Source organism: Seriola lalandi, unplaced genomic scaffold, assembly GCF_002814215.2.
Source record: "Seriola lalandi dorsalis isolate HSWRI2012SDOR001 ecotype SW California unplaced genomic scaffold, Sedor1 jcf7180002054866, whole genome shotgun sequence".
Taxonomy (NCBI): domain Eukaryota; kingdom Metazoa; phylum Chordata; class Actinopteri; order Carangiformes; family Carangidae; genus Seriola; species Seriola lalandi.
Window position 1 is genome coordinate 152,936 of NW_019525419.1, and position 15,559 is coordinate 168,494.

Sequence of the window (15,559 nt, forward strand, 5' to 3'; positions counted from 1 at the left end):
AGAATTCTTGCATTCAAAAACAGAAAGTTTCTAAAATCTATAGCTGTAATACACAGATTTTTCAGTTTGTTTTATGCACCAAATATACAAAGTAGGTTGACGTACATGATGCTACAGTAGACTAATTCTTGACAAAACATGTCTGGCAGGTAAAAATTAACCCTCTGTCCCAAAACAGCTGGATGTGTCTTTTTAACTTTGGTCCTGGCCAGTCAAAAAATAGAGGGCTGAGTCAACTGCTGTTTAAGTCCCCAAGAAATATGCAGGAATTATGGGCTAGCTTGTCCAAACACCAAGTCAATGTAACACAGCCTGGGAATTGTTGTTTAGAAACTTCAAGACATATTTCTGAATCTCTAGATAGCACAAATACACATAAATGCACGTAATAAGTTATGAAGTTACTATCTGGATAAAAGTTTACACCAAATATATATAAATAATATCTTATAGTTTATTCCCTCCAGTCTCTGTTGGAGATAAAAACATTGGGAGAATGATAAATACAATCAAATACATAATGTGAATGGAAATAAGACAAAAACAAATGTGTGGAGGCTCTTTTCCTACTGTCTGCCATCAGATCAACACACCACTGTGAGATCAAGTGGCAAACTATTACAAGTGATTCAGAAAATGATGTGTGAAAGCACATTTTATATATTGTCTCTAGTGTGAACAGAGGGCAGTGTGGATTAGTGATGCTAGTAAATGATCAAAATAGCAAGGATAGATCTTAACCCAATAAAAAGCTTTTCGTCACAGGCTGAACGCATCACTGGGTTCCTACAAGTGTTTGAGAAATAGCCACGTAACCCACTGGAATCAGAGGGGGTATTGTGTGTGTGTGTGTGTGTGTGTGTGTGTGTGTGTGTGTGTGTGTGTGTGTGTTGGTGGCCCCACTGATGGATAAATATTTCATTATGAAACAAGAACACTCAATGGATATGCTGTGTCTAAACTGAATCAGCCCAAATGTCCATTAGCTGGCTCAGTTATATTTTTGAGCTGACTGTTACTTGCTTTTTTTACATTCTCACATCATCTTTTGACTTACTCGTGACTTTCTTCACTTCCACTTTGTTCAGTGATTGTCGGCCTATATGGTGTTTGTCATTTCAACAGTGAAGCAAATTCTATCCTTCAAACCAGCAGGTAAGGCTGCGATCAAAGAGCACAAGAAGGAGACAGGGAGTCTAAAGTAGAGTTCTGCCAGGTGGCTGGTGAACATCACACTGTAATTGTTCTGTGCAGATGACAAAAATGGAAGGGTAAGGGTACCTGTTACTCTTAAATCATATACATTTATTTTACCTGTACGTTGAAACAAACAGCCGCGATATAAATCAAACTGTTTTAAAGATAGTTCAAGTAGGGCAAAAAAACATATAGTGCCCTCAGGAATCTGACATGATTTTTCATTATTTTTACAGGGTTGTCAGAGTAACACTTAGATCTGTTGACAATATTTAATGATTTATACAATAATAAATGGAGCCATCAGTTTTGTACTTGTTAAGAGGGAACCAAATGAATCTGGACAAGCCTTGTGGCAGTTTGAAAGCAAACTGAAAAGATAAACTCTCCGAATGGATGAAACAATGTCTTAAAAAATGACAACAGTAAATGTTACAAGGGGTTTATAGTGTTGAATGTGATTCTGATAGAGATTATATCTCTTCTGTTTTTTGATTGAAAAAGTAAAATATGTTGCAAAGATCTTACATCCAGACTGTTGAATAAACTATATTAATACATCTTTTCAAATAGATGATTACTTGTGAAAGAAAATCATTAAACACTCCATAATGGTAGTGAATCATCTTAATGCTCTGTGGTGTTTATTTCAAGTTAAACCTGCGATGGAGACCACGGGTTAGTTGCATTACTCTGGTGTACAGCTTTCGTTGCACAACTTTACCACCACCTTCAGGGTATCAATTATCGTAATGTGTGCCCCTCTGATCTTCAAGTGAAATTACACCTTGTCATGGAGCTCTCTGCAGGAAACCAGAGGATCAGCTAGGGAGAAATGTTTTCAGCTCTATACAGTTAGGTACCTCTGTGCTGTCTTTCCACAGCGGCAATTTCCTTTCATACTCTGAAAGCAATTTAGTTCTGACTCTGATCAACATGCTAGAAATGTGAACCAGATCAACACAATGCTTGTTATAGGACAATATTCAATGTTCTTGTTGTAACCACTGCAAATATTTGTATGAAGCAGGCTTTCCTCTTGTTTCTTGAAGAAGAACATTTGCAAATGTCAGAAAAAAAGGTGTAAAAGGAACCAACATAGCAAATTTGATTTGGTCCACTGACAGCCTACACAGTCCATCCTCACTCTGCCCACATACAGCAAAGATTGATGCTCCATGGGTGGAAATGTAGGAACATTTACAGTATGAGCCATGATATAGCCTTATCTTAGCTGACTGCACCACCACAGCTGGCCCTAAGTTGGTCCTATCCAGACAAGGTTCAGCACTGGTAGCAGATGTCAGCCTTGATTAAACCTCAGCTAAGCAACGTGTCAACCGCACTCTCCATACTTGGCACAGACTCAAGTTGCCTTAACAATGGTGGTTTTTACACATTTATTCATATTTCAATATATACACACATATCAATATTATTATTACTAGTGTAGTGTTAGCCTACAATTACTCAATACTGAATTGAAGTACATTTTTAAAGTACTTTACTTGAGTATTTCCATTTTATGTCATTTTATACTTCTACTCCACTAGATTTCAGAGGGAAATATTGCACTCCACTTCCAATTTCGCAGACAGCTACTCGTTACTTTGCTAAATTGAGATTTTATTTGCAAAACATTTGCTCATTTTATTCTTTAAAAATGTGAAAAATATGCTGTTTATTCTTTAAAAAAGACATTGTTTTTATTTTGTAAATTTGCAAATGCTACTCTTATTTATTTGAGATTTTGACTTTCACTAGAAGACTTTTACTTCTAATGGAGTAATTTATATAGTGTGCTATTTTTACTTTACTTTCTTACTTAATACATCTTCTTCGGCCTATGCAATGCATACCACAAATAAATGTGGAAAAAGTCCTATTTGTAAACTCAAATGAATGTATAGCAGTCGTGGAAATGGCTGTACAGTATTTGAATGTGTGAGGAATCCACTAATACACCAAAGGGGTTTATGGCCTCCATGTGAGATGTGGATAATCCATATATCATATTTTCCAACATATTTTAGCATCTGTAGGAGGCATGCCATCAAACGGACATCTTGTTGAAGCGTCTCCTTGTCCTATACAGTATTTCCACTGGGTGGTAGCACGATAGAACACCGGAAACGTTCGACTCGTTACGTCAGTTCCTTTAAGGATGTCGAAGTTTTGTAGTTCCTGTGTTGTTGACCTGTCAGCGTTGTAGTACAAGCTCTCACTGCTGATAATTTGTTTGTCCTTCTGCTAGTTGCAGTCTTTTTCCGTCAGCAGCACAGCGAGGACCAGGGCGTCGGACGTACAGGACTGTTTGTACTTACTGTTGTTGCTGCTGTCAGCTAACCAGTGAGCTAACGGCTGAAGTTAGCTAACAAGCCTACCAACTTGACAGCTAGCTTATAGCTTGCTAGCTAGCATTCGACGGTAGCTAGCGTTAACTAGCTTTCTAGCAGTTAGCTCGCCAGGCTGCTGGCAGTAGGAGGGGAGGAAGCCGCCCACTCCTGCAAAGCAGCCATTCCGGACAAAAGAGTGAACGGTAGGTGAGCACAAACTTAAAGCAGCTGTCTAACGTTAACTAACAGTACTATACGGGATAGTTAGCATATTGATTTAAAGATTTTGGCCAGAGGGAAAGCTTCTAGTAAGCCAGGGTTGAGCTGCACAACCGGTGTCACCAGTGCAACTCCTCTGTCAGCTGTTTCAGTCACTGGTTTCACTGTCATTAGTCCAAGCTGGACGGGTGTTGTGCTGACTCAAGGTAACTTTTGGCATTTCTCTTCCTATTTTTGTGACACATTCGAAGTGACATTGAAATAGTCGAGAAAGGAAACATTGGGAACATTGTGTGAAATGCAGTTGAAGCCTGTGGTTCTCAAAGTTGGGTCCGGGGACCATCAGGAGGCCAGGCAAGGATCTCAGTGGCCCTGATATCAACTTTACTGTAAGAACAGAACAGAACTTTTTTAAGTGACCTCCATGTCTACTTTGTTATACCCCAAACTATAATATTCTGCAAATATTATATTGTTTAAATTATAGTCTATTCACTGATTAGTTGATTGATAATTAATGAACTTCTACAACTACTTTGAACATTGATTTGAGTTCCACTGTCTTTAATATGAAGATTTGCTGCTCTTCTTTGTTGTAAATAATTATGAATTAAATATCTCAAGGTTATGGACTGTTGGTCAAACTTAATAAACAATTTGACTTATGTCACATTGGGGACTTGGAAACTGTAGTAAGCATTTAATTATTTTGGAATTTTAAAGGGTAAATGATTCATGATTAGTTAAGAAAATTATTGCAAGATTTATTAATGGTGACAATAATTAGTTGGTTGCATCCCTAAATACTGGTAGTTACTTATTCACCAATAAACCATATTTGGTTTTTGAGAGGCATTGTCTCACTAAATGGGTTTACAAGGTCTGTCATGTTGCAGAACACCTGGTTAAACAAGACTTGGCACTGTCCTTTTGTTGCTTTCTTTTTATAGCAGTCGGTTTCTGTTATGATGACATGTGCTGTTCATGTAAATCTTCTCTGGCAGTGTGTGTGGGAGCCCTGCAGGGCTTCTCACTCACAGTGCTCAGCTGCTGCCAAGAGGTAACAGAGTGCATTTACTCAGTGTTGGATCAGGTAGCTGCTACCACCAGGAACATGTACTGTCACATCTGTCACTCATAGCGAGTCACACTTTCATAACTGACCCAGCGGCAAAAGTCCACCCCAAGGATTATTAAGTCTTAATTGCAAGTGAAAGAAGTGACAGGGCCAGATATTTTAAAATAATGACCCCTCCCTTCATTGACCCATGGCTTCATTTTTGGTTGCATGATGGAATGTGTGGAATGGGGCAGAGCCTTAACCCATAACACAGGAACCCTCTGTAATGGGATATCAGAACTAGTCCCTATTGTTTTGCTGTACTCTAATAGATAGGGTGGGACTTGCATCATCCTTTTGGATTGGATCTGTAAAGGTGTTTCAACCTCTGTTTAGAGAATGCAAATTAATGTTAAAATGAAAAGACTATTTTAGATGGTGCTGTTTTACCAGGATACACAGGACAGTTGTAGGCTCAACCAAGACACTGATCACTGAGCTTAGACTCTTATGGGTTTATTTGGTTCTGCAGTTTTAAGTTAATTGACAGAAAAATAATCATTGTTTAAGTCAAGCAAAAATTCATAACATTTGACGGTCCCAACTTCTCAAATGTGAGAATTTGTTGCTTTTCTCTGTTTTATTGTAAATCAGATATCTTTGGGTTTGGGTCTGAAGACATCACCTGGAAATAAAGAAAATAAACATTAGATCAATCAGTGATGAAAATTATTAGTTACTTGGAGCCCTACTTTATGACGTCTAGTACAGATATCCAGGATGTAGAGCTTGATGAAATCGTAATATTTCATTTTTTCAACTACAATGTTGAAGATTTTGAAGTTTTTTGTTTTTATGTCCTTGGTAGTGACGTTTTGTGTGGCTTTACAGTTCCCTCTAAATATACCAGTGTGTGGAGTCACTGGAAAGTCATCAGCTGGAGGTTATGTGCAAAGCAAAGTCACCTGAAGTCAATCAGAATCCAATATGAAACTATCCCCTCTTGTGGTGGAGTGCTGACTCTGGCATCTGGAGATTCATCCCTACTTCAAATGTGACGTTAACGTGATCCCAGTCACCCATGCTCATTGGAAGTGTCAGCAGACCAGGAATCTGAATTGAAGGCCGGATATGGTTCATTTTACATTTTAAGGAACAAAATGTTTTATGTTGAAACAGGTGGTGTTTGCTTAATTTTCACTTGACCTTTTCTTATGAAAACTCTTCTGTTTTTTTTAATCTGAGGCGTCCTGGTGGTTCCTTGAGCCGAGGAACATTCTGTATTCTCCCTCTTCTTACTGGGTCAAAGTTGACTCAGGATATGTCATCTGCCACAACCTCACAGCTGTCTAGATTTACAGTCTGCCTGTACTGTATGTTATTCAATGCTTACTATAATTATGTAACGTAGAGGTCATGTCCAGAGAGGGGGCATATTTTACATAGTAAAACTAAGTATCTGCACCTGTGTGTCGCTTTTTAGTGATACTAAAAGATGGCAAAGCAGTGTATGGTGTATTCAATATATTTAGTGTTTTAATTATGTTTGTCTTGGCCCAGATGGAGGCCCAAAGCTCCAGCGGGCTGCTGCTGACCAGGAAGAGAAGAAGAGAGGGCTCCAATGGGGAGACCGATGAGGCCGAGAGGCTTGTGAAAATCCCCAGATGTACTGTGGTGAGCAAGTTGTCATTGAGCAGTATATATGGCCAGCAGTTCCTATAGGTTCTGTGTGTGTGCATGTGCCACCCTGGCTGTTTATACGTGCAGTATGTGGATACATGCGGATACAAGATCAATACAAAATTATGTTCTTTACAGAAGTCTTAAATTAGTTTTATCTGTTGTGCGCATCATGTATCACATTTTATATTGGTTTTATTTCTTTGTTATGTTCTCTGGAAATGGCACAACATTGCAAAGACAGCTAGGCACGATTTCAACACAAAGAACACCTAAGCAATTGAGATTTGATCATTTCAGATTTTGGCTGATGTAATGGGCTTAAATAATGTCATCAGCTGTTTAACTAGAACAGAAACATGTTTGATTTTCACATGAACTTTTTTTGTAAGAGTCTCGGTTACTAGTCCAATAGTGAGAGCCCAGTTACAGAAGAGAGAGTTATTCAGGACGTTGTAAAGCAATCATTTTGTGTGACCTAGTAGAAAACTTAATTGATCACTGACATCCTTTCATTCTGTGGGTTGGGCTCTTTTAGGGATTGAAGCACCCTGCACCTTTTGCCGATGAGCTGGAACCAGCTGATGGTAAACCCTATGAGAGAGTCAACATGGAGGAGGCCAAGAGGGGGACACCACGTGAGTCAGATTCTTTAAGCTGATATGTCTTTCTATGACAGTTTCTCAGTCTGTCTCATGCTGCTTAGTCTGACGAGACTTTTAATGTCTCTCCTCAAATTTTTATACACTTCTTTTAACTTCAGTATTGGTACATTTCCATACATACATAAGGACAAACAAGTATGATTTTAGATTCACTATGACTCTTTCATCTCTGCGTGTCTTGTCTTGTCTCTTTCTGTCCAGCCGACAGACCGGTCCGGGTGTATGCTGATGGCATCTTTGACGTTTTCCACTCAGGTCATGCCAGAGCTCTCATGCAGGCTAAATGCCTCTTCCCAAATACACACCTCATTGTTGGAGGTAAATATTAGTCTGTGTGTGGGGCCATATTGGCTTTCACAGTAGGAGACTTCTATCAGCTGCTTCTGTGAAGTGTGAAACTCTACCGACAGGACTACAATAGAGATAAATAGAGTGCAGGTCTGATGAATTCAGACATCTGTTAAAGAATGTTAAAAGATAAAGATGTTTCTGTGTAATCCAGCTTCAACACCTTCAACCTCATTCTTTATTTGTTCTCTTTGTTCCATTCTGTGCTTTGTGTTAAATGTGTATGTGTAAGACTGATGACTCTTTTACTTCAAACAATAAATTTACTTACAGGTACAAATAAAGTAATGTACATACCTACCTACCATGTTCTAAGCTCCTTAAATAATAATTTCTGCAAATATTTGTACCCACTCACAGTGTGCAGTGATGATCTGACCCACAAATACAAGGGCTTCACAGTGATGAATGAGGATGAGCGCTATGATGCCGTCAGACATTGCCGCTACGTGGATGAAGTGGTACGAAACGCTCCCTGGACGTTAACGCCAGAGTTCCTCACAAGACATCGGGTGAGTGGATAAAAACAGAGTTAAAGACAAAAACCACGATTACAGATACACTGTAGAATCTTGATGTGAGAAACCAACAACAAAATGTTTGTATAATAATCTAAAAGAACGAGTTGATCAGCCACCGACCCTGATTTTGTGTAACCTTCTCCCTGTTGTTTTTTGTACAATTTGTAGATCTGAATCTACTGTGTTTACTATGTCTCCAGATCGACTTTGTGGCCCATGATGACATCCCATACTCCTCAGCGGGCAGTGATGACGTATACAAGCACATTAAAGACGCTGGTGAGTGCCAAAATAACCGAAAGTGGTAGTGCGGTACACAACTAATTAAATGATACAGTTCAGTGTTTACTACTGCTTCCCATGCACACATGGTACTGTATATCATGCTGGAATTGAAAATGTAAAAGAATTTTTTGTAATACAGAAATGTTTTCAAATTGAGCTGCTAAGTAAGATGCTGGATTATATGACTAATTACAAAGACACTTGTGGATACCAGTTGTTTGGTCAAAAATAGTATTAGTAGAATACAGTGAACTGAGTTGTATTTGTTACCAGGAAATAGATGATAGATAACATTAGAGCACATGTTCCTTAAAGGGGAACACCACCAATTATACACATGAAAGTCTAGTTCACCAATCTTGGGGAAGAAAACTAAATATGTGAAATATGGTGGTGGAGGTCTTTTGTGGTTCCAGGGGGAAGCTATGTGTATCTACTGGACACCTGCAGCTCAAGGCTACATTAACACACCTGAATTTCTGACCAAACTGTCTGTAATCAAATTGCATTGTGGGTAATATAGATGCCAGGTTTTGACAAAGAAGAAGAAAGTGAGGAATAAAAATGATATCTCTGGTTATGCTGCACTGATTTTAATCAGTTTGTTTAAACTATCCAGTGTGAGTCTGACAGCTGTAGGAGTGAAATGCTACATCAGTGGAACATTGTAATATTGCATTAAATTAGAAAAATACATCAGTTGGATCAGGAACTTGCTGGATGAGATCTATAAACCATTATAATTTGTCCCATTTTAACAATTTTCCCTTGACTAAATTCAGGAACTGCGTACAAAGGCTAATCCCAAATCATGACTAATGGAGATTTTTTTTCTTCAGACTATACGTCAGCTCAATAATGGCACTGACTTTTGGGTCACGAGCATTATAGACTAAATTGATTGCACCTGTGGGTGCCACAACACCCCCTGTACACGTGTGTATTCTATTCTATTGACTGGGAAGAGAAAAGACGGAGCCCACCTGCACCACCATGTGAGGATGAATGGTTCCAGGTTCACTTTGATTCATAAAACTCTGAGTTACTCTGTGTTAATGTCAGTCAGTGCTGTCAGGTGAAATAGTGAAGTTGATCCTGGCCATAAATTCTTGCCCTGACTCGTGCAAGAAGACTATGATGAAGACAAAATGACCTTGGCATTACTGTGTGTATCCTTTTGACCTCTGCTGTGTCTCTTAGGTATGTTCGCTCCCACCCAGCGGACAGAAGGCATCTCCACCTCTGACATCATCACCCGCATTGTGCGTGATTATGATGTGTACGTCAGACGCAACCTACAGAGAGGATACACAGCCAAGGAACTCAACGTCAGCTTCATCAATGTATGAAACTTTCAGCTTTGGTTTTGTTTGAGAAAAAAAATTTTGTTGGCGGTGTGTGTGTGTGTGTGTGTGTGTGTGTGTGTTTGTGTGTTTGTGTGTTTGTGTTTGTGAGAGGTGATTCATGGCCTTTGTGGTCCTCACTCTCACCAGGAGAAGAAATACCACCTGCAGGAGCGTGTGGACAAAGTGAAGAGGAAGGTTCGTGATGTGGAGGAGAAGAGCAAGGAGTTTGTCCAGAAGGTGGAGGAGAAGAGCATCGACCTCATCCAGAAATGGGAGGAAAAATCCAGGGAGTTCATTGGCAACTTCCTGCAGATGTTTGGCCCTGAGGGAGCTCTGGTGAGGACATTGGTTTTGTTTGGTCTTTAATCAGTTTAATCAGGCAGCATGACTAAAAACACATCCTTATTTACACTGTTGATTGCCTGGAAGACATGTTGCAGTGGGAAGGAAGACTTGACAGTCTGTAACACGCAACTGGGAAAACATTTCGCTCAGTGACACACTTGTAATAACATACCAAAACGACTTCACTTTGCTGTAAAGTTTATTTAATAGTAATAATTTAAAAGTTAATCAAACAGATTCTACTGATTGAGCCAAGAGCCAAATTTATTTAAAATGACAAAAACCAAAATGATTCACAGGTCATCACAAACCAAATAGCTTTCACCACAGCTTTTCTACTGTTTAGCCAGCTTTTTTAAATGCTCAGCTCATCCTGTGTTCATGTTTTCTGCTCTGATTGTATCGTCATCTGATGTAACAGACATTCACTCCTCATGTCTCTGCCTCTCCTCCGTAGAAACACATGCTGAAGGAGGGAAAAGGCCGCATGCTGCAGGCCATCAGCCCCAGGCACAGCCCCGACAGCAGCCCCACCCGCGAGGAGCGTTCCCCCTCTCCCACCTTCCGTCTCCCCTTCTTCACCAAGACCTCCCCTCCACCCTCGCCTCCGCCTCACCACAGCGGGGCCCGAGGATACCTCATCAGCGAGGACGACGATGAAGACGACGAAAACTAGAGCGCGTTTGAATTCTCCGCTCTGTATGTCTGCAGTCAGTGCTGCCAGTTAACTGAGCTGTCGAGTAGCGTGGTTTTCATGGAGCTCCTGCTTCCATTTTTTTTTTTTTTTTTCCTGTTTTTGATTTTATGTTGATGTTTAGCACTTCAGTGTCTCCTTAACTGTAACAACCAGTTTCTCCACAGCTCTTGTTTTTAACAGCCAATTTTGTCCTTTTTGTCTTTGTGTAACGGTCAGTCAAAGTTACCACTAGTCACTTGAGTTCTTTGAAAATTAGTCTCATTTATCTCTGTCACTTTTGATGTTGATTTTATTAGTCACTCACTGTCACGTAGGAATATTTGCAGGTGTTACACTCAGCGCACTCATCCATTCATGACGGTATTCTTAAGGTGTGCATTGTAGTGTTGCAGGAGTTTGTGTTTTTGTTTTTGTCATGTAAGCGAGAGGGCTTGAAGGGTTTTTGGTCACTTGTTGGAACAGCACATGTTGTTTTGGTGGGCGAGAGGTGACCTCATGGAGACACTGTTGATTATATCTGGGGGAAGCTTTTCAGAGCTGGTCAGAAAACTAAATGTTTTAAATGATCTGCTCATGTGGTGTGGCGGTTTATATTCTGCTCACACCAGCATCAAATCAACCTGGCTTTTCTTTGATAACAGGAAAACTCCAGATTAAATCAAATCAGATCTGAGTCAGAGTAATGGTGTTATATATCTACTAAACAGCAGCTTTTTTCTCAAGGTTGTCTGCCTGCTTTGGGGCTATGCGTGTCTGTGTGTATGTGCATGTGATATTTTGTGTGCAGGCTCTTACAGTATGTCGGCATGTTTGAAATGTCTTCTGTCAACATTCTTCATCTATTGACAGGTCTGGGTTCAGATTGACTTACTGCATATAGTAATAAATTTGCTTATTTCTTTTTTTTTTTTTTTTGTCTGCGGACAAGAATCGGTCTTTGAAAGAATAGTTTCGAACTGGATGCCTTTTAATGTGGCGTAAAAGAAAGTCTTTCAAAGTTTGCAAGGATGACCCATTTAAATGATGTAGAAATACTTATTTTTGTAGATTTCGTTATCCTCTGTACAGATATGATCTTAATCATCCCTTTTTAGAAGTGCTTTTTCAGGCTGAGCAGAGAATCAACACTAGAGAGGCTGGACTTTGTTTTGTTTTTTTCCTTTTTTCTAATGTAGATCTGGGCCATAGGGAAGTAATCATTTTTCATCTGAAACACGTGATGATGATAGAAAGTATTAGGTCTTCTTATATAGCAAAACACCTGAGAATGGTCTAAATGCCCTACTTGTAAGAAATCACTTCTTTTGGTTTGAGTCATAAGCACAACATAGGTTTCTTTTATGAATAAGGCCTTCTCATTGGTAGCACGCTTACAAGGGAAAATACATTCAGGGATTTGGGGTTTTTCCATATCAGGCACCAATTTACAGGACTTCCATTTAATGAAATGAGTCTGTGCATGCAGTCTGCATCAGTGTAGAAATGTATTTTGGTAGCCTGGACTGCACTGTGTTACATAGGTGGGTGAAGGGTTCAGGTTTATGTATCAATGAAACTCCAGATCAACATTCATGTAGCTACCTCCTTCTTCCCTGAACTGATTGTTTCCTTAGATGAGCACAAACTATGAGTATTTTTTTTATTTTTTTTTCCTTTCTGAACAGAGCCATTGTTCCAGCACTGAAGCAATGTGACTGGTCAAATATTTGAGATTTCCAGGCATCTGTGTGTGTGTGTCCTGCATCTCCAGTGATAAAGCATGTGTTGTGTCTCCAATATAACTGTAAATGAAACATCACAGGTGATCTGAAGATGTAATGCAATACTGTTAGATGACTCTAATATAAATGTTGACGGACATTGGATCAATCTGTTCTAGGCTTGGGTTCCCAAAAGCACTTATGGTGTAAATGGATCTTTGCTGCAGCAACAAAAACTGCCTCTATTCTCGTGGGCGTTAATCAGATTATAAAGTTGAGAAATAACTGTTCTACTACTAAGTTCTACTTTTGGTATTAAAACCACAAAACTACAGTATAATTCCAGTATAATTCGCTGAGGAAATCCAGCCTTGATTTTGGTGCTAAGCTACTTTTGGGAAGCCTCGCCTTGATTCTTGTGGAATCTGTTCTTTTAAATCAGTGTGAACTTCTCAGTAGGAGCATGTCCATGTTAAGAGCTCAAGCTGGCAAAGACTTGAGTGGCAAGCCAACAACAGCCACTACTACAAAGATATAAATGTACATGTTTTTAACTACAAGTGTTTTAATTGTATTATTTTACTGTTTGGGGTTATTTTTGTTTTACGTTCTGGATGTAGAGGAAGAGCAAGACAGGAAAAATGTATTAAACATGTTGGCCAAAGCAGCTCTTGTGGTTTACTATAACTGCGGAGGTCTTTTCTGGGTGCATCATTTTTTCACATGATAATGGTTAGTTAGGATCAGGGAGTTTATTCCTTTTGTAGTCTGTAGATCAAGTTTGGGCACAATTCGCTCTCAGTGTAGCTTTTTCCTTATGAAAAATGTGAAAAATGAAAAGGCTTTGAGCCAATATGTCACACAAATAGACAGGATGAACAGGACTGAGCACAGCCATGCCACAGTAAATATTACCCAAGATCCATTGTGCTTACACCCCCCACCACCACCCTGATTTCATTTTAATTAAGGCTATAATCAGTTGGTAGTTATCATCATTAGTCCTGTACCAGCCAACTCCCCTTACAGATGGTAGTAGCAAGGCCGGCCCAAGGCATAAGAGAACTAAGCGGCTGCTTAGGGCCACTGTGGCACCATATCTTTTTTTCAACCCATAGGCACCACAACAGTCTGCCAGACTGTCATATATAATAACATTGTTTGGGCTCTCAAGCAGTGGAAAAAATACTAATAAGTGCTACTGTACTTGTATTGGAAACTATTCGGTAGTTTTAAAATTTATTTATTTATTTGAAGGCTAAAATTGTCAGATAAATAAATAAATGAATAAACTTATTATACTATGATTTTTAATGCCTTACTATACTATGACTTCTTTATGCCTTACCACATTATGACATAATTTTTCGTTTTATGACATTTTTATGCTTATTATACTATGACTTTTTTTTTTTTTTTTTTACATTTTTATGCCTTATTATACTTTATTATAATTCGTCGTTTTATGACATTTTTATGCCTTACTATACTATGACATTTTAATGCCTTACTATAATTTGACGTTTTTGACGTTTTTAAGCATATTACACTATGACGTTTTTTGACGTTTTTATACCTTATTATACTATGACGTTTTTGACGTTTTTATGCCATACTATACTATAACGTTTTTTGACATTTTAATGCCTTATTATAATTTGACGTTTTGATATTTTTATGCCTTACTATACTATGACATTTTAATGCCTTATTATAATTTAACGTTTTTGACGTTTTTATGTCTTATTACACTATGACGTTTTTTGACGTTTTTATGCCTTACTATACTATAACGTTTTTTGACATTTTAATGACTTATTATAATTTGACGTTTTATGATATTTTTATGCCTTACTATACTATGACATTTTAATACCCTATTATAATTTGACGTTTTTGACGTTTTTATGCCTTATTACACTATGACGTTTTTTGACGTTTTTATGCCTTACTATACTATAACGTTTTTTGACATTTTAATGACTTATTATAATTTGACGTCTTATGATATTTTTATGCCTTACCATACCATGATGTTTTTTGACATTTTACTGCCTTACTATACTATGACATTTTAATGCCTTATTATAATTTAACGTTTTTGACGTTTTTATGCCTTATTACACAATGACGTTTTTTGACGTTTTTATGCCTTACTATATTATAACGTTTTTTGACATTTTAATGACTTATTATAATTAGTCGTTTTATGACATTTTTATGCTTTACCATACCATGATGTTTTTTGACATTTTACTGCCTTATTATAATTTGACGTTTTATGATATTTTTATGCCTTACTATACTATGACATTTTAATGCCTTATTATAATTTAACGTTTTTGACGTTTTTATGCCTTATTACACTATGACGTTTTTTGACGTTTTTATGCCTTACTATACTATAACGTTTTTTGACATTTTAATGACTTATTATAATTTGACGTTTTAAGCCACTTTTATGCCTTATTACACTATGACGTTTTTTGACGTTTTTATGCCTTACTATACTATAACGTTTTTTGACATTTTAATGACTTATTATAATTTGACGTTTTATGATATTTTTATGCCTTACTATACTATGACATTTTAATGCCTTATTATAATTTGACGTTTTTGACGTTTTTATGCCTTATTACACTATGACGTTTTTTGACGTTTTTATACCTTATTATACTATGACGTTTTTATGCCTTACTATACTATAACGTTTTTTGATATTTTAATGACTTATTATAATCTGACGATTTATGACATTTTTATGCTTATTATACTATGACTTTTTTTTTTTTTTTTACATTTTTATGCCTTATTATACTTTATTATAATTCGTCGTTTTATGACATTTTTATGCCTTACTATACTACGACATTTTAATGCCTTATTATAATTTGACGTTTTTGACGTTTTTATGCCTTATTACACTATGACGTTTTTTGACATTTTAATGCCTTATTATAATTTTACGTTTTATGATATTTTTATGCCTTACTATACTATGACATTTTAATGCCTTATTATAATTTAACGTTTTTGACGTTTTTATGCCTTATTACACTATGACGTTTTTTGACGTTTTTATGTCTTACTATACTATAACGTTTTTTGACATTTTAATGACTTATTATAATTTGACGTTTTATGATATTTTTATGCC

At 37.6% G+C, this 15,559-nt stretch overlaps 1 protein-coding gene across 3 annotated transcripts; it reads left to right on the top strand.

The window, feature by feature from the left end:
• Positions 1 to 3,387: 3,387 nt before the first annotated feature.
• On the top strand, positions 3,388 to 13,066 carry pcyt1aa (phosphate cytidylyltransferase 1A, choline a). Of its 3 annotated transcripts, none has more exons than XM_023428111.2 (9): positions 3,388 to 3,736; positions 6,373 to 6,486; positions 7,031 to 7,130; positions 7,359 to 7,475; positions 7,866 to 8,017; positions 8,227 to 8,305; positions 9,512 to 9,654; positions 9,805 to 9,993; positions 10,460 to 13,066. In XM_023428111.2, exons 2-9 carry the CDS (start codon positions 6,373 to 6,375, stop codon positions 10,676 to 10,678), a joined length of 1,113 nt encoding a protein of 370 aa, XP_023283879.1. In that variant the 5' UTR covers positions 3,388 to 3,736; the 3' UTR covers positions 10,679 to 13,066. The 3 variants fall into 3 exon arrangements, with proteins under 3 accessions (XP_023283879.1, XP_087035926.1, XP_087035927.1); XM_087179800.1 differs by lacking the exon at positions 3,388 to 3,736 and adding an exon at positions 3,814 to 3,958; XM_087179801.1 differs by lacking the exon at positions 3,388 to 3,736 and adding an exon at positions 4,123 to 4,141.
• The last annotated feature ends 2,493 nt before the right edge of the window (positions 13,067 to 15,559 follow it).

Bases quoted from the DNA above. Each gene is read 5' to 3' on its own strand.
- pcyt1aa (XM_023428111.2), top strand. From the start codon at position 6,373: ATGGAGGCCCAAAGCTCCAGCGGGCTGCTGCTGACCAGGAAGAGAAGA. The intron at 6,487-7,030 runs GTGAGCAAGTTG...GGGCTCTTTTAG, and splicing joins AAATCCCCAGATGTACTGTG to GGATTGAAGCACCCTGCACC. The intron at 7,131-7,358 runs GTGAGTCAGATT...CTTTCTGTCCAG, and splicing joins GGCCAAGAGGGGGACACCAC to CCGACAGACCGGTCCGGGTG.